At 33.3% G+C, this 24,930-nt stretch overlaps 3 protein-coding genes across 3 annotated transcripts; 1 reads left to right on the forward strand and 2 right to left on the reverse strand.

Moving 5' to 3' along the window:
• Positions 1-557: 557 nt before the first annotated feature.
• Positions 558-1,015, forward strand: LOC130998630 (uncharacterized protein At2g29880-like). Its single transcript, XM_057924042.1, has 2 exons — positions 558-641; positions 725-1,015. Exons 1-2 carry the CDS (start codon positions 558-560, stop codon positions 1,013-1,015), a joined length of 375 nt encoding a protein of 124 aa, XP_057780025.1.
• A 4,993-nt stretch (positions 1,016-6,008) lies between these two features.
• LOC130998903 (protein BRI1-5 ENHANCED 1-like) lies at positions 6,009-8,140 on the reverse strand. Its single transcript, XM_057924342.1, has 5 exons — positions 7,861-8,140; positions 7,602-7,765; positions 6,845-7,045; positions 6,374-6,744; positions 6,009-6,266 (listed from the first exon to the last, which is right to left on the reverse strand). Exons 1-5 carry the CDS (start codon positions 7,973-7,975, stop codon positions 6,131-6,133), a joined length of 987 nt encoding a protein of 328 aa, XP_057780325.1. The 5' UTR covers positions 7,976-8,140; the 3' UTR covers positions 6,009-6,130.
• A 14,039-nt stretch (positions 8,141-22,179) lies between these two features.
• LOC130998904 (noscapine synthase SDR1-like) lies at positions 22,180-24,410 on the reverse strand. Its single transcript, XM_057924343.1, has 5 exons — positions 24,171-24,410; positions 23,893-24,056; positions 23,594-23,794; positions 22,658-23,028; positions 22,180-22,552 (listed from the first exon to the last, which is right to left on the reverse strand). Exons 1-5 carry the CDS (start codon positions 24,283-24,285, stop codon positions 22,417-22,419), a joined length of 987 nt encoding a protein of 328 aa, XP_057780326.1. The 5' UTR covers positions 24,286-24,410; the 3' UTR covers positions 22,180-22,416.
• Positions 24,411-24,930: the final 520 nt, after the last annotated feature.

Genomic DNA, 24,930 nt, shown 5'->3' on the forward strand with positions numbered 1-24,930 from the left:
AGTTTATTTCATCACACAAAATTTGAAGCAGACTCGAAAAAGAACACAAGTTTAGGGTTCTACATTGGCTATTACCAAGGTATTCTCTCATAAATCTTGTATCTTCATATTATTTTCTTATTCAATTTTTCTATTGCATAAATCTTATATTTTTATAAATTGTTAGCAGCCGTATTCTGTTTTTCTATTGCATGTGAGTTGATTCCAGTTTTTGTTGTTTTTCTTTATATTTTCTTTCATTCGTTGTTATAGTACTATATACGTATATATATTTTGTGTCTAGTAATATTATCATGGGAGATTCTCAACAACAAGATACAAAAAAGAGGGCAGTCTATGAACTATGGACTAAGGAACAAAGCGATGTATTGTTAGAAATTTTGGTTTAGTCTGCGAATCGGGGATGGCGTGATAATAGTGGTATCTTTAGCAAAGCAACTGTTGAAGAAAGGATAATTCCTGTTCTTAATGAAAGAATTGGGTGTAATAAGACTTATAACCACTACCTAAGTCGTATCAAATGGTTTAAGAACCGTTGGTTAGCTTATTCAACACTCATGAAGTTTAACTCTGGTTTTGGCTATGACAACAATGCTAAAAAGTTCACGGTCTCAGATGAAGTATGGGAGGCGTACTGTCAGGTAAACTTGTTAGCAATTATTTTTTTTAATAATGTTATTTAAATAATATAGTTAATTAATAAATTTGTTCTTTATTATATTAGGCTCACCCAAAAGATGCATACTTGCGCTTGGGGAATTGTCTGGATTATTATGAGTTGGGAATTGTTGTTGGGAATGGTGTGGCTGTAGGAAAAAACTCAATTGAATTGGGTTGTGCTACTGATGCTAGGACATTAGGAGTTGATGAAAATAGAGCTCCGCACATAGAAGAATTGAATTATGATGCTGAAAATGAGGCGTTTGTAGGACTAGCTCAAGATGATCCACCATCATCTCGATCCAAATCACCTTTAGTATTCCCTGAGGTGCCTGACGTCTCCACTCAGAAATGAGCTGCTGCCAAAAGAAGTAGAGCCCAGTTTGACATAAATTCTGGTCATACTGAAAATAGTTCGCATCATGATTTCATGGCAGAAGCTAAAAAAATAACTAACACTTTTGATGTAGTTCATAGCCTCTTAGAGAAACGAGATACTATGCAAAGAGAAAGATCTTATACAACTTGGGATGCTATAAAAGAAATCTCAGATTTGGATGAAGACGTTCGCATCAAAGCATTTGACTTGCTTGATACCAAGACAAAGAAAGATGGATTTTTGAAAATGACTATTGAGGAACGAGCACGTTGGATAGCTTACAGGATTAGAGGATAGTGATGATTTCAGTCATGTTTTGGAAACTATATTTTTTTTTGTTTGATCATCTTTTTATAAGTACATTGTTTTGTTGGTATTTGGTTTTCAAACTTTCTTTTGATCATTAATGAATTCATTTTTTTATTTTTGTATTTTAGTAAAATGTCTTTATTATTGTTTCATTGTTTATATGGCAGCATGAATTATGAAGATGAAATTGAAACAGAAAAGGAGCTTGAGCTTTATGAAAAGGTTAAGCTCTTGATGATGGCAACTAAGACATTAATAATTTTATTAGGAAATGTTATGATGATGCCGCGCACTATTGACAACTCTTTGATGCGACGACCAAAGACTCGGGAAGGATACCATTTTGTACGTAATATGCTCGACGGAGATCCAAACAGTTTTCAACAGTTGTATAGAATGTATCCGGATGTGTTTATGAAATTATGCCGGATCATTAGAGAGAAAACTCATGTTTCAGATACACGATACACAACTGTTGAAGAAATGGTGGCAGCATTCTTGATCATTGTAGGACACAATGATCGATATGGTAATGTTCGTCAAAGGTTCGGTCGTTCGCATTTTGCTACTAGTCAAAACTTCAATAAAATCTTGAAAGCATTGAACACCATAGCACCGGACATGATGGTTAAGCCGACTACAACATTACCGACTAAAATTCGGGAAAGTACAAGATTTAATCCTTTCTTTAAGGTATGGATCATTTCGATATTATATTATTTAGGTGCTTTTAGATTATTGTAGTGTGATCTATTGTTTTCATGAAAAAAAATTAATCATCGTAAATATATGAAATTGGTATTAATTAATGCTTTTCGTTGTATATACAACAATGTTTTATTTTATGTTCATTAATGCTTTTCGTTGTATATTAAATTGTTTCTCTTGTAGTATATCAAATATTTTAGCTTTCTTATATAACATATTCACTTTATTGTAGGATTGTATCGGAGCTATAGATGACACTCATATCCCGGCAATGGTAACAGCTAGAGACGTATGCAGTTATCGTAACCGTCATGGTGTGCAATCACAAAATGTTTTGGCAGCTTGCAACTTTGTTTTGTAGTTCATCTATGTGCTTAGTGGATGGGAAGGCTCGGCCCATGATTCAAAACTTTTAAGTGACGCATTATCGAGACCAAATGGACTTCATGTGCCTCAAGGTAAATATTTCCTAGTGGATTGTGGATTTCCTAACCGACGTCAGTTTTTGGCTCTGTTACGTGGTGTTCGATATCATCTTAAAGATTTTGGTGGTCAAGGTCGTCACCCAAGAAATGCAAGTGAGTTATTCAATCTTTGTCATGCATCATTGAGAAATGTGATTGAGATGATTTTTGGTATCTTTAAGTCGCGATTCACAATTTTCAAAATCGCACCTCCATTCCCATTTCGCACACAAGCAGAGTTAGTATTAGCTTGTGCTGGATTGCACAACTTTCTTCGGAAAGAATGTCGTTCGGATGAATTTCAAGTCGAAGATGAAGAAGAGAATGTTGCACCAGATCTTGAAAACGATGCAGACAATTTGAAATATCTTTCTAAAAGCCAACTGTCTCAAAGAAATGAAGCTAATACATGCAGAACAAGTATTGCTAATGCTATGTGGGAAAATAGGTCAATGTATGGAGACGATGGAAATGAAGATGATGAGACCGAACATAATGTTTAGGGAGGTGTTTTGGTGGATTGTTATCCGGATGTCGTTGGATTTTTTTTATTTATGAATGTTGGATTATTTTTTTCATGGACGTTGATGAATTATTTTATATATTTAAAAGTGTGATTTAGAACTAGCAAAACAAGGCTGACCTGAGTTCATATGGATAGATTTACCTTTAAAAGTATAAATTATTATGCATGAGATAAATTTATTTAACACTCACCTAAAATAAGTTGCAGGTTCCTCTCATCATTAACTTCAACAAAATCTCAATAATGAAGTCTTTATTAATTTGTTAGCACTCTTTTATAAGAATTTTTTTTTTGAAATATAACTAAAATTTGAATAACAGAGATAAATAAGTCGTGCAATGATATAAATATTAAACCACAAATTAGCATGTGTGATCATCCGCACAATGTAAATCACTCATATATATATTTATGATTTTTTCAAGTTTACAAATAAATAAAATATAATTTGATGATTGTAAATATAAAGTTATAACTAACCAATTAAGGCTTAATTAGTTATGACAACCAAAGTCAAAACTAGGAACTCCAATTTAAAAAAAATGTAGATCATCATCACATGAGGTAATTCGATGATGAGATAAAATAAGATTGAATAATTAATTAATATGTGGCATGATTAACCTAAAGATATCAATATTATTACAATCAATTAAAATCACCCAAATTCAAAAACAAATTCAAACATTCATCCAAATTCAAAAAACAATCCAAACATTCATCCAAATTCAAATTCAAATACAAATTCAAATTCAAAAATAAATCATCGAAATTCAAAAACAATCCAAACATTCATCCAAATTAAAAACTGAAAAAGATCACTTCCGAGGTCTCCAAGCATCCCACTAGCGCTGTAAATCGGCCATCTGCTGGTCATGTGCATCAAAGCGAGCATTCATCTCTTGCCTCAATGATCCAATTGAAACGTCGAAATGATTTTGGAATGCTCCAAAAGAAGAGTCAATGTGAGTACGGAATGAGGCCAAATCATTTTGAAATTTCCGATAGTAATCTCCCGACATTGAACCACCAGATTGTTGATCTTCATTCCCCCCTTCCTCTTTCTCTTGATCTTCATCTTTGTTCTCCTCTTCTTCATTGCCACTAGCGGATGTACCGGTTCCAGAAACAGTAAAAGTGGGAGGACGACGATCCGCTGCAATTTCGAAGTGTATGAACGTACTAACACAATGTCTTTTTGCAGGAGAAACTAAAGTGTATCGATCAGAAATCAACTGATCTCCTTTTAGCTCACTAAAATCAATGAAATAAGGGGCGAGTTCCTCATAACCATCCTGATTGGCCGTTGTGTCAGTTAGAACTCCGAATGCATACGCCAAACCAGTGACAATGGGACAAAAAGAAGCATGGGCAAAAGACCGTTTCTGCATCTGAGTCATAGCCGTCCAAATAAAGTTTGAAATATAAACTTTTGTGCCATTTAAAGCACAAGACAACAGATACACTTCAGTTGCATTCACTTTATTTGCCTGCTCCTTTCCAGACACATTATATGCAATAAATTTGTGCACAATGGCTAATGCCGAATCTCTAATGTATCCATTCGGCATACCAGAAGAATTCTAATTATCAAACCCCATCAATTCAGTCCAAACTTGATTAGCATTAAATGAACTAGGTCTCTCATTTACCCCACTAATGGAAAATCCAAATACAGATTTCATTCTTGCCAAACTAACATGATAATCCCTCTCATTCATCCTAACTTTAATCTTCTTCTTATCACCACTCACAGACATGGTAGTCAAGAATTCATAACACAGAGGATCATATAAAAAAAATATTCTTAGCATAATTATCCATCCCCAAATGCTTCAAATATCTAATTACTCTACCCTCAAGACAAAGATCCCTAATCAAATCTCAATCCAAATAATGAGGATGAGCAATCTCTGATTCGTTGAATTTCTTAAATACTGTGCCCTCCCATTCAGAAATCAATTGAAACGGACACATGTACCTTTCCGTGAAATCTTCCTCCTCCTGCTCAAAATCTTCGTCTGCCCTGATGTTAGCGTTTTTGGTTCGAACCATGTTGCCAGCGGTCGTTGGAGGTGAGCGACGGTGGTAGAGGCGGTGGGGATCTGGCTTCATGCGGTGGAGGAATATTGGAATAAAATAATTTGGGGAAGAAGAGGAGCTTGGAAGAAAAGAATTTGGGGAAGAAGTGAAGCTTGCGGCGCTGGGTGGAGAAAGGGCAAATTAGGGCCGGGTTCCAGCGCCTGCGGGGTTTATATAGCTCGCTGGCACCCAGCGATCGCTGGGCGCTGGGTCCAGCGCTCGCTTGAAGCTCACAGATGCTTGGATTTTTGGTTTCAAATCCGTAAAAATCACGTCAAATTCTTGATAAAAATTCATCCAAAGTTTGTGCAGATTCCTATTAGAATTCCAAAATACACGAAGAATCTGTGTGAAATCCATAGACTTTTAAAATCCTTGGATTGTAAAAATCTACAAAATTTCTAAACTAATACACCCTCTTAGTATATGATATACCACGATTTATTTATTTTTATATGTTCAACATATTTCAAGTTTTATATTTCAGAACCATACGTATTTTTCTTAAAATTGGAATTTAAAAGAAACACTAACTAAAAAAAATACGACATAAAGATGACATAAAAATTACTATAAGTTTGTTATCTATACAAATTTATATCTGTTCAAACTCTTCATTTTCGTCAGATTTAATCCATTAACTTGAAATTTGAAAAAGGAAATTAAGTTCTTTTTTTTTCTTTCTTTCCCATAATCATTATATAGATATAGTACGTATATATGTGTACAACCTTGAAAGCGTAAAGTCACCTAAAAATCACCCAAAATTGCATCTTTACTTTTACTCTACAAAATTAAAAAATAAAACCATCTATTCTTTTAATAAATTGCACATGGCAATTTAATTTAAAATTGTATATATCTTTGATTTTCTTAAACATTAAATCAAAGGATGATTTCACCATAGCATGGATGTTCGAATTTGATTACATATATTCAAAGTCCAAAATGTTCGATGAATAAATAACTACTAGAAGTTGATTCATATTACATGCATTCAAATTATATTGCACCCAATCTCTTGGCACAAGCAATGCTATCATATATAATCTTATCGGCATCAAATTTGTAGTGAAATCCCAATTCCTCCAGCTTTTTTGAACTCCACTTTGTTTCTCTCTTGGTGTCTTCAATAAACCTAATAAATCCAATCAATTATATTAAACTCAAAACATATATAATAATTTAAACAAAAAACCCCTACAAAATTCAACAAAATTTTCCAACAAAACTAAACTCTCTTACCCTGGGAGAATGGTTATGTCTGGATAATGTTTCATAATGAGAGATGCAATCTCAACTGATTTCAAGAAATCACTAGCAACAAGAAATCTTCCATTCATGTCTGAATTCTCCATTGCAAAAATATGTGCATCGATTACATCCTGTATGTGTGCAATTGGAACCTTCGAATCCAAATCTTCCAATGCTCTCAAACCTTTGTAAAATGTTCCATCACTCAATGCCTGTGAGATTAAGGTTGACATGCTGACGGAGAGGAAAGATTGGATCGTTTCACCTCCGACGAGCCCACAGGCGAGGCTCACCACTTCTATCCCAAGACCGTTATAGCTCAGGATCTCTTTCTCTGCTAATGTCTTCGAGTTTATATAGTCCTATCCGAACATGCATGAAAAAAGTCACATTAATTTTTTTATTACAATTAATTGTAATAAAAAAAATTAAAGGAAACCAACTTCAAAATTTTACACATACGGAGAACATTTCATAGGAGAGATCGAGAGGGGTCCAACAAGACTCGTCCATGGTATCTTCGTAGCCGGAGGCGTCGCTTTTTGAGGGCGACGCCGCCACCACGGAGGCGGTGTAGATGAGCTTCTTCACCGTCTTGGATTTGAGGCAACTTTCAGCTATGATCTTCACCGCAGCCACTGCTGCCTCACTAGTACTCTTGTACTAATTATTACATTATTACAAGGATTCAAGAATCATATGACGATCCTAATTTTAAAATTATTGGAAATGCAAGTTGGAAAAACTAAGTCTCTTGAGAAATAAAACTTCGATATTTTTATTGTCAGCTAGAAATAATGAATAATCATTTTTCATAGTTGTGCGATTACATAACTTTAGTCTATGAAATGCAATAAACAAAAAACAATCATCAAAAGGTTATTGAAATAATTAAGATCAAGTGTTTATAATGCCTCATTTTAATGCATACAATTATTTTGTTGAAACTACCATAATTGTTATAGTTAACAATATTTTGTATGCAATAAAAACACTAGAAAAGTAATATAGTACTCCTGAGAAGTTTTAACAAGCTCAAGAACTTCATCAATCGAATTTATTATGACAGTAACATATTTTATAGCTAGCACTTGCAATTCAAAAAGTAAATCTTCAGGATCAATGTCAAATAATATTTTTTTAAATAAATTTTGAATTAATAAAAGTATTAGAATACAATTAATGGGATTATTTTATAAATCGAAATTTAAATTAAAACCTGGCCGCCGTCGTGCTGCAATGGCGTAGCTACGTGAAACACAAACTCACAGCCATGAATAGCAGCTGCAAATTCAGTAGGATTATATATATCACCTTCAAACAGTTTCAATCTTGTTTCTGCATGATCAAGCCCTTTCAATAATCCCACTTTTGAAGCATGGCCTTCAAATCAACCACCAAAAATTAAACTATAAACACTTAATTAGTAGTAATTGTATTTTTTTTTAATAAAAAAAGGTAAGAAATCAAAAACAGACTCAAACTTCGAAGAGTTGCATGAACAGTGTAGCCTCTCTCTAAAAGATGCTTGATGAGAAAAGAGGCAATATAACCAGCACCTCCAGTTACACACACCTGCACACTCTTCTCCATTTCTTGATTCTGATTTCTTAATTTGACAAATTTTAGTCCAATATATTATATCGTATCCAAATATCTGTTGAATTCCTTATCGAGTATGTGTGTGGGTACAAATAAGTGTAAATTTGTGTGCATAATTGAGCTTGGTGGGACTCAAGGATAATTTGGTGGGATCCTACCTATTACTTGTTTTACTTTGGTGTATTAGTAATTCATACGTGCTTTCCCCTAAAAAAGATTGAATTGGTCTCATGTACATTCGTTCACACCGTGCACACGATTCGCCCAATTCGATTTGATCTTTTAATAAATTATATTTTATTAAATACAAATGATACATTGAAAATTATACTTTTTATAAAAGAACAAATGACACTTTTAATAACAGAAAATGATATTTTTAATGTATGCAAATGAATTTTTTTATAAAAATTAAATGATACTTTGTATAAAATAAATGATAGTACATTCTAAATGACACTTTTAATGAATAAAAATGATATTTTTAATGAATGCGAATGTTATTTTCAAATTGATCGAGAAGAATATATATGGGAAAATAATAATTAAAAAATAAATAAAAATCGGACAAACCAAATCAAATTGAACTGGATGTAAATGAGAATTTGCCAAAAAGATTTACCATGAGGGATGCACTTAAGTGTTTAGAGATTCTGTGAGATTGAAAGATTTAGTAACAAAATTACTGTAAAGTTCAGGTCTTCTTGAGTACCACTTTTAGTGTCCTGTTGTTATCTTTTTAGTTTTTAGTCATAATTTCATATGTTTTAGTTTATTAATTATTAATTAGTGCTTATTATAGGGATTATACTTATTTTTCAATATTTAATTTTTGTTTTTGTAGTCAACAATTGAATATCAACGTCATTATTTCATAACTATATTTTATACAGTGAGAGAATAAGGGTTATGTTAATGTCAGAAAGCTATTTTTCGTGATAGATAATAATAATGAACTAGCTTCTATATAGTATTGCATAAGCTGTTTGTAATGACTGAATAATAGTATTCAACAAATTGATAAAAAATTTCGCTCTCTCCCGGATAAATATGAGCTATAAGATTTTAAAAATCTAATTGTTACAGATTTATTTTTATTTCTCACTACATTTGTCTATTCTCATTTGATCTTCTTCTTATATATATATTCTTAAAAAAATTAGTTTTTAGTAATAAACTAGAATGTCCATTCGTGCGATGCACGACGAACATCGAAATTAATGATATATTTAAATAAATATAAATAAATGTAAAATATATTTTAAAATTAAATAAAAATAATTCACGTCAAGTATACAATAAAATCTTGAATTTAAAAATTATATTAACAACTTTGTATAAAGTGTAATAAAAATTATTCAATAACAAAAATTAGCATTTACACATTATTATTATAGAGTTACACGTCATAATAAATATTTTCATATACAAACATAAATAAAAAGTTATAAAATTTTAATGAAAGAGAGAAAATAAAATATTTAATGAAAAGAGAGAAAATAAAATATTTTAAAATTTTCATAACTTATTCATTTTAAATTGGGATTATAGCCAAAAAATACACGAACTTTGATAAAAGTTGCAATTTTCACCTGAACTTTCAAATTAGCCAAAATATACCTGAACTTATATTTTTTGTTGTAAATTTCACCTGAACTTGCAATGATTGAACTCCGTCGAGGTGAAATTTATAACAAAAAATATAAGTTCAGGTATATTTACAACAAAAAATATAAGTTCAGGTATATTTTGGCAAATTTGAAAGTTCAGGTGAAAATTGCAACTTTTATCAAAGTTCGTGTATTTTTTGGCTATAATCCCTTTTAAATTTATTTTTGATGTTTTTATACAATAGTACTAAATTTAAGATGCATATTGAAAAAAAATCATGAATTAAATTTGACAATATTTACAAAAGAATTAAATTATGAAAAACTAAAAGAAAAAAAGAATGAAAAATTGATGGAAGAAGAGAGAGGGAAAAGATGGAGTGAAAAACTCATCTTTTATATATTATATAGATATTTATAATGAATCATTATATTATAATTATTTTATTTTTATAAATATTATTAAAATAATAAATTTATAATTGCACTTTGTGAATCATTATATTATAATTATTCCTTTTTGGGTTGTCCCACCCATAATGACTCGTTTCTATTTTGGAAAAGAATTAGGGGTCAATTAACAAATTAATAAGCCCCTAATTACACCACCTAAAATCATTTCACATCCGAAACTCTCTCTCCCACACTGCAATCATATCTCTCTCAAAGCACTAGTCTCCATCGCTGGCCCGCCGCCGCCTCCACTCACGTCGTCTCTCATCGGCCTTGCCGCCTTCTCCATCTCGCCCCTCTCTCCACCACCCCACCGCCGAAGAACCCACTCTAGTTGTGTCAATTTGTGCGAGGAGAAGCTCGAGGTGATCCGCCTCGATTCGTGCCGAAATTCCACTCCAGCCACCCCATCTAAGTGAAACCCTAGCAGCGGCGGGGCGCGGCTGAGTCCGAGCGACGATGGCTTGAGCGAGAAGACGTTACAGAGGCTCGAGGCGATCCGCCGCGATTCGCGCCAAAAGCCCACTCCGACTGCGTCTATCTATCGTCCACCCCTTTGGGTGTAACCCTAGCAGCGGCACGGCGCGGCGCGACAGAGTGCAAGCGGCGGTGGCTTGAGCGAGAAGATGATCCAGATATGTTCTTAAGATTTCTCTAAGTTTGATTGAAATTTTCGATTGATTTGTTATTGAGATTTCTCCAATTGCTTGATTTGTTTGATTTGTTTTCGTTTTAAAATTTTCGATCTCTCCCAATTTCATTCTCTGTTCCTGAGATTTCTCCAATTTTGTTTGATTTGTTTGAGTTCGATTGGTTTTGTTTCTGAAAATTTTGATTGATTTCATTCTTTGTTCCTGAAATTTTTGATTGACTGGTTCGATTGCTTTTTTTTTTAGCCAAGATTAGTTCGATTGGTTTTGGTTTCGTTGAATGAATGTGTATCTAATTTGTTGAATCAGTTTGAATTATTAACTCATTACTAAACACATGTGAACCACACCTCTTTTTACTTAATTTTCTTCTCCTTAATCTCCGTGCCGAAAAGTAATGAGCCATAAATAGCGGGACGGTGGGAGTAATAAATTTCTGTGACGAATATTTCTATTAATTAATAAATTTATCATAGGAAAAAAGAGGGATAGCATTTCTCTCTTTAAATTTTGTGTTTCTTTTTCCTCATTTTTTATAAAAAAAGAATTTCACCATTTCTCATTCAATTTTTTTACTCCAAGAAGGGATAATATTATCCCTCTGTTTTTAGCGTGATAATATTATCCCTTCTTCAAGTGAAAATGATGAATGAGAAATGAAGAAATTTTCTTTTGTATAAAATGAGGAGAAAAAAGAGAGAATTTTAAAAAAAAATTATTATTTCTTATTTTTTTCATAATAATTTTATCAATTAAAAGAACACAGCCTAATCTATCTATTATTAAATAGAATACATATTGAAGACATCTCCTTCATTCTCTATCCTATGTGGCACTCCCACAAGTGAGTATTTTGATCATTCTCAATTCTATATTATATGGCATTTTTACTCATCCATCCCACATTGAAATTATCCTAAACTTCATCAATTCATAATCTATATAAAAGGCTCAATCTTCATGTAGACATTAGGCCATCTATTTTTTCCACATTGATATTATATTTCATCATTGAAAAATATAGATAAAGAAACACTTATAATATGTATTTCAAATAAATAGTTTTCCACATATTTTTATAACTGCAATAGATTTTCACATTAAATTTATAATAAACTTCATAATTCAAAATATAAAAAGTCGAAATTAAATTTCAATATTTGCAAACCTAATTAAAAGTATAGATGTTTTTGAAATAAATAGGTTCTTAAACTGAACTTGGTTAAAGTAAATAAAATGATCGTTAGATATATTTTAAATAAATAAGTAATTTAATTTAATTTGGTCATATATATTAAATAAATAAGTTCTTCAATTTAGGGGGGTGTATTCGTTCCGAATTTTTATAGATTTCTGCAGACTTTTAAAATCCGGGTGTATTAGTTCAAGACTTTTAAAAGTCTTTTAAAATCCGGGTGTATTAGTTCAAGACTTTTAAATGTCTTTTAAAATCCGGGTGTATTCGTTAATCTACCGACTTTTAAGTTGGAATGACTTTCATTGATTTCGTTCAAAAAATAGGCATCACCAAATCCGACCAAACACCACGAGAATTCACAAATCTGCCAAAATCACGCGCTCGCTGGGTTCCAGCGCCCGCGGCAAAAAAGCCAGCGGCCGTGGGTGCCCAGCGCTGGAGCCTGACTAAGCCAGCGGTCGCTGGCATGCAGCGCGCGCTGGGTTTGCCGCTGGCTCCGCAACTGAAATGCTTGCTCAAATCTTTCCCTACTCGTACGCCTCACACCAACGAGGACAATATGCATCCTCCTCATCTTACAGAAAGAAAAAAGCAGCAATCGTGCAGGAGAGATCATGTTTCAATCTGGGCATCTTCATCAATTAATGGGGAAGATAATGGTGGGACAGCTAATTCATCGGAACAGATAATGTTGAAAGGTTTACCATGGGAGCATAGATCCGCGTTAAGATTCCTTTTCTCGACAATTTCAAATTTAGAGCCCTATCAGTCCACACAACATGCTCGCGGTACCTGTTGCAGAATTAAGATATAATGGATGTTTCAAGAGAGAGAAATACAAGCAATTGGCATTCTATCAGAACCAATTCGTTCCACAATACTACAAAAGCTATTGGTGTTTTGTCAGAAGAAGCCAGCGCTCGCTGGGTATCCAACGGTCGTGGCATGCTAGCGGCCGCTGGCTTCGTTTTTATCGCCCGTGGGTGCCCAGCGCTCGCTGAATTTGTGGAATTCAAATCCGAAAATATCACGTCAAATTCCCGCGAATTCATTAAAAATCCTATCAAGAATTCATTCAAAATCATGAGAAATCTGTCAGAATTCTATAAACTTTTAAAATCCACGGACTTTTAAAATCTATAAAAATCCGAAACGAATACACCCCCTTAATTTGATCATGTATATAATTTGAAATTATCCTCATTTTCACATTAAACTCATAACCTAAATAAAAAGCTTAATTTTCATTCATATTTTAGCTTTCATCATTCTCACATTAATATTCAATTGAACTTAATCACTGAAGATCTAGATAAAGACATACTTAAATTATGTTATTTCAAGCACATAGTTTTTCATATATATTTTTTTATAATTGCAATAGTTTTCCACATTCAATTGAATTTGGATATATAAAATAATAAAATGATACTTGAATATATTTTAAATAAATAGGTTATTCAATTTAATTTGATCATACAGGTGTGGATTTATAAATTCAAAATGAGTTTAATCAATTGTATAATATCCAAATATGTACCTTAAATTTGATTTTTTATATTTTGTTAATTATCTATGTACTATATCAATTATCTACATACTGAGAGGTCTCAACTATTCTTTATCCTATGTGGCACTCACACAATTTATATTTGTTTCACTCCCAATTCTACACCATATGACATTTATACATTTGTTTTCATCTATCTCACATTGAATTTATACTAAACTGAATCAATTCATAACCTAAATAAAAGGGTCAGCCTGCATGAATATATTAGCTCATCTATCTTTCCAAATTGATATTCTATAAAATTTAATTATGGGAAAACCTTGATAAAGAAATACTTATGATATGTATTTCAAATAAATAGTATTCCATATTTTTTTTATAGTTGCAATAGTTTTTCATATTAGATTTATACTAAACTTCATAATTCGAGTCTAAGAAAATTATAATTAGATTTCATATTTGGAAACCTAAATAAAAGTATAGATATTCTCGAAATAAATAGATTATTCAAATGAATTTGATCGTATAAAAAAATAATACTTAAATGTATTTTAAATAAATAAGTTATTCAATTTAATTTGGTCATATAAATAAAGAAAATGATACTAAGATATATACAAAATAAATAATTTCTTCAATTTAATTTTGATCAAGTAAAATAATTTGACATAAACTTCACTCCCCCACTAATCTCATAAAGATATATCTAAATAAAAGGTATAATCTTCATTCATATATTAGCCTATCATCTTTCGAGTTTTTGTTGAGACGGATGATCAGTTAAGGTAACAAATTATATTTAATTATCTATATATTTCAATAACTTAAATAAGTATGAGTAGTAGTGGGTATTACTATAAATTGGTCCTCAATCAAAATGTATAGTAAATAATTCTTTATTAATTTTCAAACGAAAACGGGGATGGATTTATAAATTCAAAATGGGTTTAATCAATTGTATAATATCCAAATATGTACATTAAATTTGATTTTTTATATTTTGTTATTTATCTATGTACTATATCAATTATCTACAGATTAGAGAACTCTCCACTATTCTCTATCCTATGTGGCACTTGTGGGACAGATAGATGGGCTAATGTATTCATGGAGATTGACCCTTTTATTAAGGTTATGATTGATGAAGTTTAGTATAAATTCAATGGGGGATAGATGAAAACAAATGTATAAATGTCATATGGTGTAGAATTGGGAATGTATTCATGGAGAGTGACTCCCAATTCTACACCATATGACATTTATACATTTGCTTTCATCTATCCCACATTGAATTTATACTAAACTTCATCAATCATAACCTTAATAAAAGGGTCAATCTCCATGAATACATTAGTCCATCTATCTTTCTCACATTGATATTCTATAAAATTTAAAGAAATATTTATGATATGTATTTCAAATAAATAGTATTCCATATTTTTTTTTATAATTGCAATAGTTTTTCATATTAGATTTATACTAAACTTCATAATTCGAGTCTAAGAAAATTATAATTAGATTTCAATATTTGGATACCTAAAAGTATAGATATTCTCGAAATAAATAGGTTATTCAAATTAATTTTGTCAAAAATAAGTTATTCAATTTAATTTTGTCATATAAATAAAGAAAATGATACTAAGATATATACGAAATTAATAATTTCTTCAATTTAATTTTGATCATGTAAAATAATTTGAAATAAACTTCATTCTCACATTAATCTCACAACAGTTTTTCATATTAGATTTATACTAAACTTCATAATTCGAGTCTAAGAAAATTATAATTAGATTTCAATATTTGGAAACCTAAATAAAAGTATAGATATTCTCGAAATAAATTGGTTATTCAAATGAATTTGGTCGTATAAAAAAACAATACTTAAATGTATTTTAAATAAATAAGTTATTCAATTTAATTTTGTCATATAAATAAAGAAAATGATACTAAGATATATACGAAATTAATAATTTCTTCAATTTAATTTTGATCATGTAAAATAATTTGAAATAAACTTCATTCTCACATTAATCTCACAATAGTTTTTCATATTAGATTTATACTAAACTTCATAATTCAAGTCTAAGAAAATTATAATTAGATTTCAATATTTGGAAACCTAAATAAAAGTATAGATATTCTCGAAATAAATAGGTTATTCAAATGAACTTGGTCGTATAAAAAAATAATACTTAAATGTATTTTAAATAAATAAGTTATTCAATTTAATTTTGTCATATAAATAAAGAAAATGATACTAAGATATATACGAAATTAATAATTTCTTCAATTTAATTTTGATCATGTAAAATAATTTGAAATAAACTTCATTCTCACATTAATCTCACAATGATATATCTTAATAAAAGGCTTAATATTTATTCATATATTAGCTTATCATTGTTCCCACATTGATATTTTGTCATTTCTGCATTGATCTTTATTGAACTTCGCCATTAAAAAATAAAAATAAATTCAAATAAATTTCCATTGCCGAATTTGGTCATATAAAATAAAGGGAAAATTGCACCAAAATACACAAACTTTGCCAAAAATCCAAATTTAATGCAAACTTAGGATTTTACATTTTAATACACCAATTTAATAAGTTGTTCAATTTTGACACATTTTTCAATTCCGGCGACCGGCATTCTGACGTGGACGCCGGAATGCCAATGTCTCAGCCACGTCACACACCCACTCTCTCTCACTCTCTACACGTCACCTCCCCCCCTCCCCCCGTCGGACCCTCCCCCTCCCCAGAACCGCGTCGCACCACCGCCGCCGAGCCCAGCCTCCCGCCGTCAACCACGACTTGGACTGCGACGCTGCTGGATTAGGCGACGGCGACGGTTGTTGCCAAAAGAGGCCGTGCTGGTGGCGATGGAAAATAAGTGCGGCGGAACCGAGGAAAGGCCGCAGCGGTGGTTGTTCCCAATCGGATCTGAGAGAGAAGCCTTGATGTCCTTGGAAAATCACAGAACCCTACCGGAAAAGATGCGTCCCCTCCCTGATTTCGTGGGTCTTCGATTCAGAGGTTATTCTAGCCGATTCGACGATGGAATTAGGGGATCCAGAACATGGTGCCGACGGAGACGAACTCCAATGCTAAAGCACTACGGCGGCGATTGATTCAGTGGCGGGTGATGAATCTGGAAGCGGCGATAACAGCAGTAGGGGTGATTTGATCGGACGATTGCTCCCTGAGTTTTGAATCGGGGGTTTTCGGAGCCCTCCCTTCATTTGCGTGGAAAATCCCAACAGCCGGATAAAAAGATGTCCGACTTGATTTCGAGATGTGCAGGCGTCGCGGTAGCTTGGGATGCTGCGAAATCGGCCGGATTTTTGCCGGAGAATGAAAGAAGAACAGCGGCCTTAGATGATTCCTTTTTCCCGATGAACAGTCACCATTCATGAACAGTCCCCATGAACAGTCACCATTCATGAAACGTGTATAGAGAGAGAGAGAGAGATAGAGTGGGGTGTGAGAGAGAGAGAGAGTGGAGTGTGTGTGTGTGTGTGACGTGGTGATGATGTGGCATTCCGGCGTCCACGTCAGAATGCCGGTCGCCGGAATTGAAAAATGTGTCAAAATTGAACAACTTATTAAATTGGTGTATTAAAATGTAAAATCCTAAGTTTGCGTTAAATTTGGATTTTCGGCAAAGTTTGTGTATTTAGGTGCAATTTTCCCTAAAATAAATAAAATGATGCTTAGATGTATTTTAAATAAATAATCTATTGATTATATAAAAAAGCTACATATTGAATAGTTCTTCACTATTCTCTATCACAAGTGGCACTTTCACAATTTAGTATTGTTTCACTCTCAATTCTACACTTTATGATATTTTTACATTTGTTTTCACATATCCCACATTGAATTTTTACTAAACTTCATCAATTCACAACCTAAATAAAAGGCTCAATCTTCATGAATACATTAGATTATCTATCTTAAGGTTTGAAAATAGACAAGTGGTGCAATGATACAAACTTAATAATTCAAGGTTTGAAAAAAAAATTATAATTAAGGATATAATTGATAGTGTAAAAATAATTTGAGGTTTAAAGTAATACTAGCATTTGCACACCGTGCAATGCACGGGAAACTTTAAATTTTTATATTTATTAAATAGAGGTTTTTTATAAAAGAAAAAGTAAAAAGAATCCCTTGAGAGCACAAAACGCAGACTAAGGGCACGAAACTCGAAAAGAGATCGTTAAACAAAGAAACCTGAAGACACTAGCGATCCCATAAATCAGGATAGTCGTCCATCTCATCTGACCAACGTCTATGAACTATGTTATTCATTGCATTCATGCTATCACTATTGCTATAATCAACCACAAAGTTCCTCGGATTGTAGCTCATTTCCCCCGCACTCCTGAGGCGACCTTTTATGCTACCTTCCGGAACTGCTTGCATGGGCTCACTTCCCATTCCCTTTCCCGTGCCCTTTGGACGGCCACGTCCCCGCTTGGTCGTCTTGTCCGAGAGTAATTGCATCCCCTGACTAACCTGCTCCTCTAACCGACTAATGCGACTAGTAATATTGTCCGGCCCAAGAGCGGACAAATCCTTGTTACCTTCATGCGAAACACCCCCGCTTTTGTCCAAAGTTGGGTCATGTTCGAGAGCAACAGCAGTTTCGTCAATAATCGGTTTGTTCAAACCCGTGCCATCCGGAGCCTCCATTTCCAAAGTTTCCTCCACATCAGAGTCCTCCTCGTTAATGACCAAGTCACTATCTTTAATCACATCTTTATTCCCCTGAATCGGAACCAGTATTTTGTCCAACAAATCCGGCTCAGATAAATGAACCCCGAAAGACGGTCCAGAAATAGGATCCACGCCCGTATCCAAACAAGTCTCCGCATTATTCTCCAAGTCCAGAGCCTGAAATGCATTTCGTGTCTCGACCGCCTCTTTCTGAAGAACCGGAACAACAATCTGTTTTTTTATCGCCTGTTCGGCAATCTTTGACCAAGCCGCAGCAGGTTTAGCTGCCGATTCCGTCGGAGCAACCTGCTGCTGCTTCTTCAAAGTGGCAGCCTCCTGCATATTTGCAGCCTGTTCATTTGAGGTAATCGCCGCCTGCCAATGCGGCCCATTGTTAGCCTTGTCATTGACAGTGTCATTCTGCTCACTCATCCCCCCAAACTTCGACTTGCGGCATCTATCGGGGGAGTGTCCCGTAATCTTGCAACGACCACAATAAAGAGGGAGATTTTCGAAAACAAACTCAATATGAAAAGAAAAATCCTCCATATCAATAAGAAGAGTATTAGGAAGAGGGTGAGACATATCTATTTCAACAAGAATACGGGCGAAATGTCCAAAATCTCTACCTGCCGAAGCACCATCGATCTTTAGAGGATGGCCCAAGTAACGACCAATTCCAGAGATAATTTGTGGATTCCAATACTCGATAGGAAGATAATGAATTCGCACCCAAACATTAGCCAAGTGAGAGTTTTCTTTGAATGGATCAAAGTTGCGAGTCCACTCTCGGAGCCGAAGAAGACCCTTTGACAACTCCCAGATCACCTTTGCCTTTGCCGTAGCTTTTATCAGTTGCTGTAGTAAAACGGAGCGTGTAAAATCCCTTTCCCAGCGGAATCAGTTGCCAGTCAGAATTTATACCCCAAATCTGTTGAAGCTCCGATTTCAACTCCATAGTTGAACGTGGCTTATCGCCTTTCCCCAGCAGAAGTCGTCCTGTTAGTGCATGCTCAAAAGCTTGGACCTCCTTTAAATATAAAGCCTTAGGAATTTTGAGAGAGAATTGATCTCCTTCCTTTGTTAGACGCAAATCATGAAAAACATGAGCAGCTAAATCTTGCCGTTTAACGGGCCGCTTAACAGTAGCACTGGCATAAGAAATCCTAGCGTTATCGGCCACGCTAGGATTTACAGAATTCATATCAACTGCCGTGCAATCGGCATCACAAGGTTTTGTGGCCGATGTCTTCCCAGCGGCATCCTGGGCCTCTGTAGTCTTCACCGCGCTGTTACCAACCGTGACAGATATAGATCGAGCAGAAGAAGATGAATGTTTAGGGTGTTCAAAATTCGCAGAAACAGATGGGAGATTTAGGAATCCCTTATCTTGAGTTCCGGCTGATGAGGTGGCCCGAGTAGCCGAATGAGTCATGGAGTTAAAGCTTGATGGAGGAGTTCTTGAAGCTCCCTTATCATGAGCTCCGGCCGGCGAGGCTGCCGGAGCAGCAGGATGATGATCCAGTCCGGTGGCGGCTAGGGTCGGCGCTGATGCTCGTTGGCGGCGGAGCTCAAGGAGGTGCGCAGCCGCCTCGCTCAGGAGCAGCCCGTCGTCCGTACGTCGCTTCTCAGGATGGTGCGCGGCTGCCCCATCTGCTGCTGCTCGGTCCAACCGGCGAAGATGCTGAACGGCGAGCTCTCTCGGCGATGAGGCGGAGCGGCGACTGCTGCTGGATCGGCGAGCGGATCGGCGATGAATCTCGACTCTTCCACTACTGCTGCTGGATCTCTCTCCAGCCTCTCCGGCACGTCGATCTTGATGGAGGCGCTGTGGAGGAGCTGCTGGAGGCGCTGCTCTCGTCAAGTCAGAGATGAACAGTGCAGATTGCGAATGAAAAAGATGGATGAACAGTAGAGCGCTGCTCTCGTCTCTTAAATTTTTATATTTATATAAAATTGATATCAACTCAATTGTCATATTTATAAATATAATTAAAAAAAATAGTTTTAACTTAATATATTTGAAATGCATATTGAAAAAATAAAAAAATTACAATAATAAAAATTTATATAATGAAAAGAAAAAAATTACAATATATATTGCATACTGCATTCAATCCAAAAGTTTTTAAGGATAGAGATATTTTGGAGTTACCAACGAGATGATTATTCGTGTAAATTTTGTCGAGATTATTAACCAATTATTGATTTATGTATTTTATTTATTTATATACATATTTTATAAATTTAAATAAATTCAAGAAATTAATTGATATTACACACACACACACACACACACATATATATATATATATATATATATGTGTATATATATGAGTTTGGGACGATAATAATATTAATATCATCACATATATAATTAAAAAATGGAATACTCCTATGTAGCATCACCGTATTTTTGCATTTTTATCTATCCTATTTCTCCAAAAAAAAATCACATTTATTAATTCTTATTTATCTAAATCTTCTCATCACACATTAATTTTTTATGAGATTTCACCAAAATAAAACCTATATAAAAGGATACTCTTACTTTCTAAACCAAAAACTCACAGTTAATTGGTGGAATGATTGAGATTAGAATAATTTGAATTGCTTTGTCAATTTAAGTTGATCAAATTTATTTGGTTAAATAAAAATTATTGAATTTTAATTTTTTAAAAATAAATACTTGTAATTAAATAAATTATTTCTTCATTTTAATTTGGTCATAAAATAAGATATATTGCACAATTTTTTTCTAAAAAATTAGATTACACATTGAATTTTTTATGAAAATTTACCAATTGAAATACTAAATAAATTGATATCATATACTTTGAATCTCGTATCAATTTTTTAAGCCTTAGACGAGATGATTTTCAAAACTTAGTTATGGTCTTTCAAATTTCAAACAAGGTGATGCTTACTAGCCAATTTTATTCTTTCAAACCCCAAACGAAATGATGCTTGAAACTCAGTTATTCTATTTTAAGCTCCAAATGAGATGATGCACATAACTCAGTTATGGTTTTTCAAGCTCCATACAAGATGATGTTTAGAAGTTAGTTATGATCTTAGAAGTTAGTTATGGTATTTTAAACTCCAAATGAGATGATGCACATAATCATGTTATGGTTTTTCAAGCTCCATACAAGATGATATTTAAAAGTTAGTTATGATCTTATAAGCTTCAGATTGTATAATCTCACAAGTCAGTCCTGGTCTTTCAAGCTCCTAATGAAAATAATGTTTAGAAGTAATTTATGATATTTAAAGTATCAAATAGTGATGTTCAAACGATTGACGCATAAAAGTCAGATATATTGTTTCAGGGTTCAGACGAGATAATCCTCAAAAGTTTGGCGTTCAAAAGTTAATTATTGTCTTTCGAGTTCTTGATGATCTTCTGGTCTTATAGAGTTGAGATGAGATGATGCTTATATGGTATATGAGATCTTAAATTAATTTTTATCCGTCAATATAAAAAAATTATACAAAATTTATATTAAAGAGTATTTTTATTATTCTAACAAAAAATGAACATTTAATTGACGAATATAATTGAAATTAATATAAATAATTTAAATCAAAATTTAAAGTCCCGTCGAATTTCGACGGGTTATACACTAGTTAGAGCTAAAAAGATCGAAAATCACTATTCATGACATAAAAGCAGGTTTCCAATTTTTGTGAAAGATGAAATGAGACAGTTGGGCTTCAAATTCAATTGTTTTTGGACAGCCATGATGACCCAAGAGAGTGTATAATTTGGAACTGCAAGATAGTATACAAAATGTGTATTTTAAAATAGATTTGTGCAACATGTTACAAAATTTATTTATGGGAAAAGCTGTTTGATCATACTGTCATGGCTAGCCATATTATGACAAAATATTATTATAAAATTTATGTATTTAATTTTTATATTTAGAATAAAAATAGAATTTAGTTAGTTTTTTTTTACACATTGTAGCTATTTTTAGAATTTTTTTATTTTAAAAAAATACAAAAAAAATGCAAAAAAAAAAAAGATTACAATGTGTACTAAATAATAAAACTAGCAACATTCTATTTTTATTTTGAACAAAATATTTAAATACATTAAGTTTAAAGCTATTATGGCCACCCATATTATGGCCAAATATTATCGCTCTTTATTTATATAGAATTGTTTTTTATCAGATCCCAGTCTGGAATATTATCATAGTCAATAAATGTATTATGATTGTAATTTAACTTCTAATTAGAAGTTGATTACATGAAACTCGGATATGCATTCAAATTATATTGCACCCAGTCTCTTGGCACATGAAATGCTATCATATATAATCTGACCAGCATCAAATTTGTAGTGAAATCCCAATGCATTCAGCTTTGTTGAACCCCACTTTGTTTCTCTCTCTGTATCTTCAATCAACCTAATAAATCCAATCATCAATTAAAACTCATAACATATATAATAATTTAAACAAAAAACCATATAAAATTTAATAAAATTTTTAGATAAAACTAAATTCTCTTACTCTGGGAGGATGATTATGTCCGGATAATATTTCATAATAAAAGAAGCAATCTCAGTTGATTTGAGGAAATCACTAGCAACAAGAAATCTGCCATTCATGTTTGAATTCTCCATTGCAAAAATATGTGCATCGATAACATCTTGCACGTGTGCAATTGGAACCTTTGAATCCAAATCTTCCAATGCTCTCAAACCTTTGTACAATGTTTCATCACTCAATGCTTGTGAGATTAAGGTTCTCATACTTCCAGGGACTAAAGATTGGATCGTTTCGCCTCCGACGAGCCCACAGGCGAGGCTCACCACTTCGATCCCAAGGCCGTTGTAGCTCAAGACCTCTTTCTCAGCTAATGTCTTCGAGTATATATAGTCCTGTCCGGACATTAAAAATGATATGAGTGATTAGGGTATATAATATAACTATAACACTCCAATATCTTAAGTAGTACAAAACACATGATCCTTTATAAATTCAAAAGCCCGATGAAATTATACAAATTTGTATGATTCTGCATACCACCTCTGAGGCAGTATGTAATAGACAATAATTTATTATTGACTAAATTTCTCTAAAATAGTTTAATTATAAGGATATTTTAGGAACTAAAATTTTATATATAATCTTAATACATCATACTCCCTCCGTCCCACTTATCTTGGCATACTTTCCTTTTTTACTTTGTCCCATTTATAATGGCACTTTCCAAAAATAGTATGCGGTCTCTACATTCTCTACACACATAAAATAAGTGGGCCCTACCCACTTTACACTCTTCACCCTTTATTCTTAATTTTCATGCTCAAAGCAAATATGCTCAAGATAAGTGGGACGGAAGGAATATTACATTCTAATTAATAATATAATGCATTCTGTCAAACATGATATTATATCTCAGTCAAATATATCACACCACTAATTTTAAAATTTTATACATACAGAGTGCATTTCATAGAAGAGATTGAGAGGGGTCCAACAAGACTCGTCGATGGCATCCTCGTAGCCGGAGGCGTCGCTTTTCAAGGGCGACGCCGCCATCACAGAGGCGGTGTAGATGAGCCTCTTCACCATCTTGGATTCGATGCAACTTTCAGCTATGATCTTCACCCCAGCCACTGCCGCCTCACTAGTGCTCTTGTACTAATTAATTACACAAAAAAGATTGATTAAATCAAGAATCATAAAACTAAAACATATAACGTCCAACAAAATCGAAATCTAATTAATTAGATTAAAACCTTGCCGCCTTCGTGTTGCATTGGCGTAGCTACGTGAAACACAAACTCACAGCCATGAATAGCAGCTGCAAATTCAGTAGGATTATATATATCACCTTCAAACAATTTCAATCTTGTTTCTGCATGATCAAGCCCTTTCAATAGTCCCACTTTTGAAGCATCGTCTTCAAAGCAACCACCAAAAATTACATTAACAAGATTAGTAATTGTATTTTGTTAATCAAAGAAAAATTTGAAAATTAAAAAAATAATAATAAAAAATAAATAAATAAACATACTCAAACTTCGAAGAGTGGCATGAACAGTGTAGCCTCTCTCTAAGAGATGCTTGATGAGAAAAGAGGCAATGTAACCTGCACCTCCAGTTACACACACCTTCACACTCTTCTCCATTACTTGATTTTTATTTCTTTGACGAAATTTAGTTCAATATATATATATATATATATATATATATATGTGTGTGTGTGTGTGTGTGTGTATGCTCTTCATTTGCTTATTCATATTTGTGTGTGTATGAATAAATGTTGTGTTGTACATGTGTGTATAAATGAGTTTGGTAGGACTACGTACGACATTGAATAGTAGCTACCTAGCTATCAGTGTGGTGTATTAGTTAATTACTAGTATACGCCCACCTGTCACCTGTGCGTTGCACGACAGATGTTATTCTTATATAATATTTTAAATAAATAAATGTAAAAATAAATTGAATTTTAAGTTCTCACCAATTTTATATTCTTGATAGCACAACATACAATTAGTCATGTGTAGAAAGAGGTGGTCTTCGGTACAATCGAGTGTATCGTACATTCGGGTTGCACCTGCTCTCAAACCCTGGTCCGCACCCTGACCTGAACCCACATCCTGACCCGAACCGTGTAAATGATACTATTCTGAGTGCGAATCAATTCGATTGTACGGTACACTCGATTGCACAGTGTAGAAATTGGTCTTGACAAAAATAAACTAACATGTGAGACCGATTAATATTGACTTTTATCGTCATTGCTTAAATGACAATTAAAGGAAATTAAT

This window comes from Salvia miltiorrhiza, chromosome 8 (genome assembly GCF_028751815.1).
Source record: "Salvia miltiorrhiza cultivar Shanhuang (shh) chromosome 8, IMPLAD_Smil_shh, whole genome shotgun sequence".
Lineage (NCBI taxonomy): Eukaryota > Viridiplantae > Streptophyta > Magnoliopsida > Lamiales > Lamiaceae > Salvia > Salvia miltiorrhiza.

What these genes read in the sequence shown, in the direction of transcription:
- LOC130998630 (XM_057924042.1), top strand. Translation starts at nt 558, where the DNA reads ATGAAGTTTAACTCTGGTTTTGGCTATGACAACAATGCTAAAAAGTTC. An exon ending in TATGGGAGGCGTACTGTCAG is followed by an intron (nt 642 to 724) that starts GTAAACTTGTTA and finishes TTATTATATTAG; the next exon opens with GCTCACCCAAAAGATGCATA.
- LOC130998903 (XM_057924342.1), bottom strand. Translation starts at nt 7,975, where the DNA reads ATGGAGAAGAGTGTGCAGGTGTGTGTAACTGGAGGTGCTGGTTATATT. An exon ending in TCTCCTATGAAATGTTCTCC is followed by an intron (nt 6,745 to 6,844) that starts GTATGTGTAAAA and finishes ATGTTCGGATAG; the next exon opens with GACTATATAAACTCGAAGAC. An exon ending in GACATAACCATTCTCCCAGG is followed by an intron (nt 6,267 to 6,373) that starts GTAAGAGAGTTT and finishes TGGATTTATTAG; the next exon opens with GTTTATTGAAGACACCAAGA.
- LOC130998904 (XM_057924343.1), bottom strand. Translation starts at nt 24,285, where the DNA reads ATGGAGAAGAGTGTGAAGGTGTGTGTAACTGGAGGTGCAGGTTACATT. An exon ending in TGCAACACGAAGGCGGCAAG is followed by an intron (nt 23,795 to 23,892) that starts GTTTTAATCTAA and finishes GTAATTAATTAG; the next exon opens with TACAAGAGCACTAGTGAGGC. An exon ending in GACATAATCATCCTCCCAGA is followed by an intron (nt 22,553 to 22,657) that starts GTAAGAGAATTT and finishes TGGATTTATTAG; the next exon opens with GTTGATTGAAGATACAGAGA.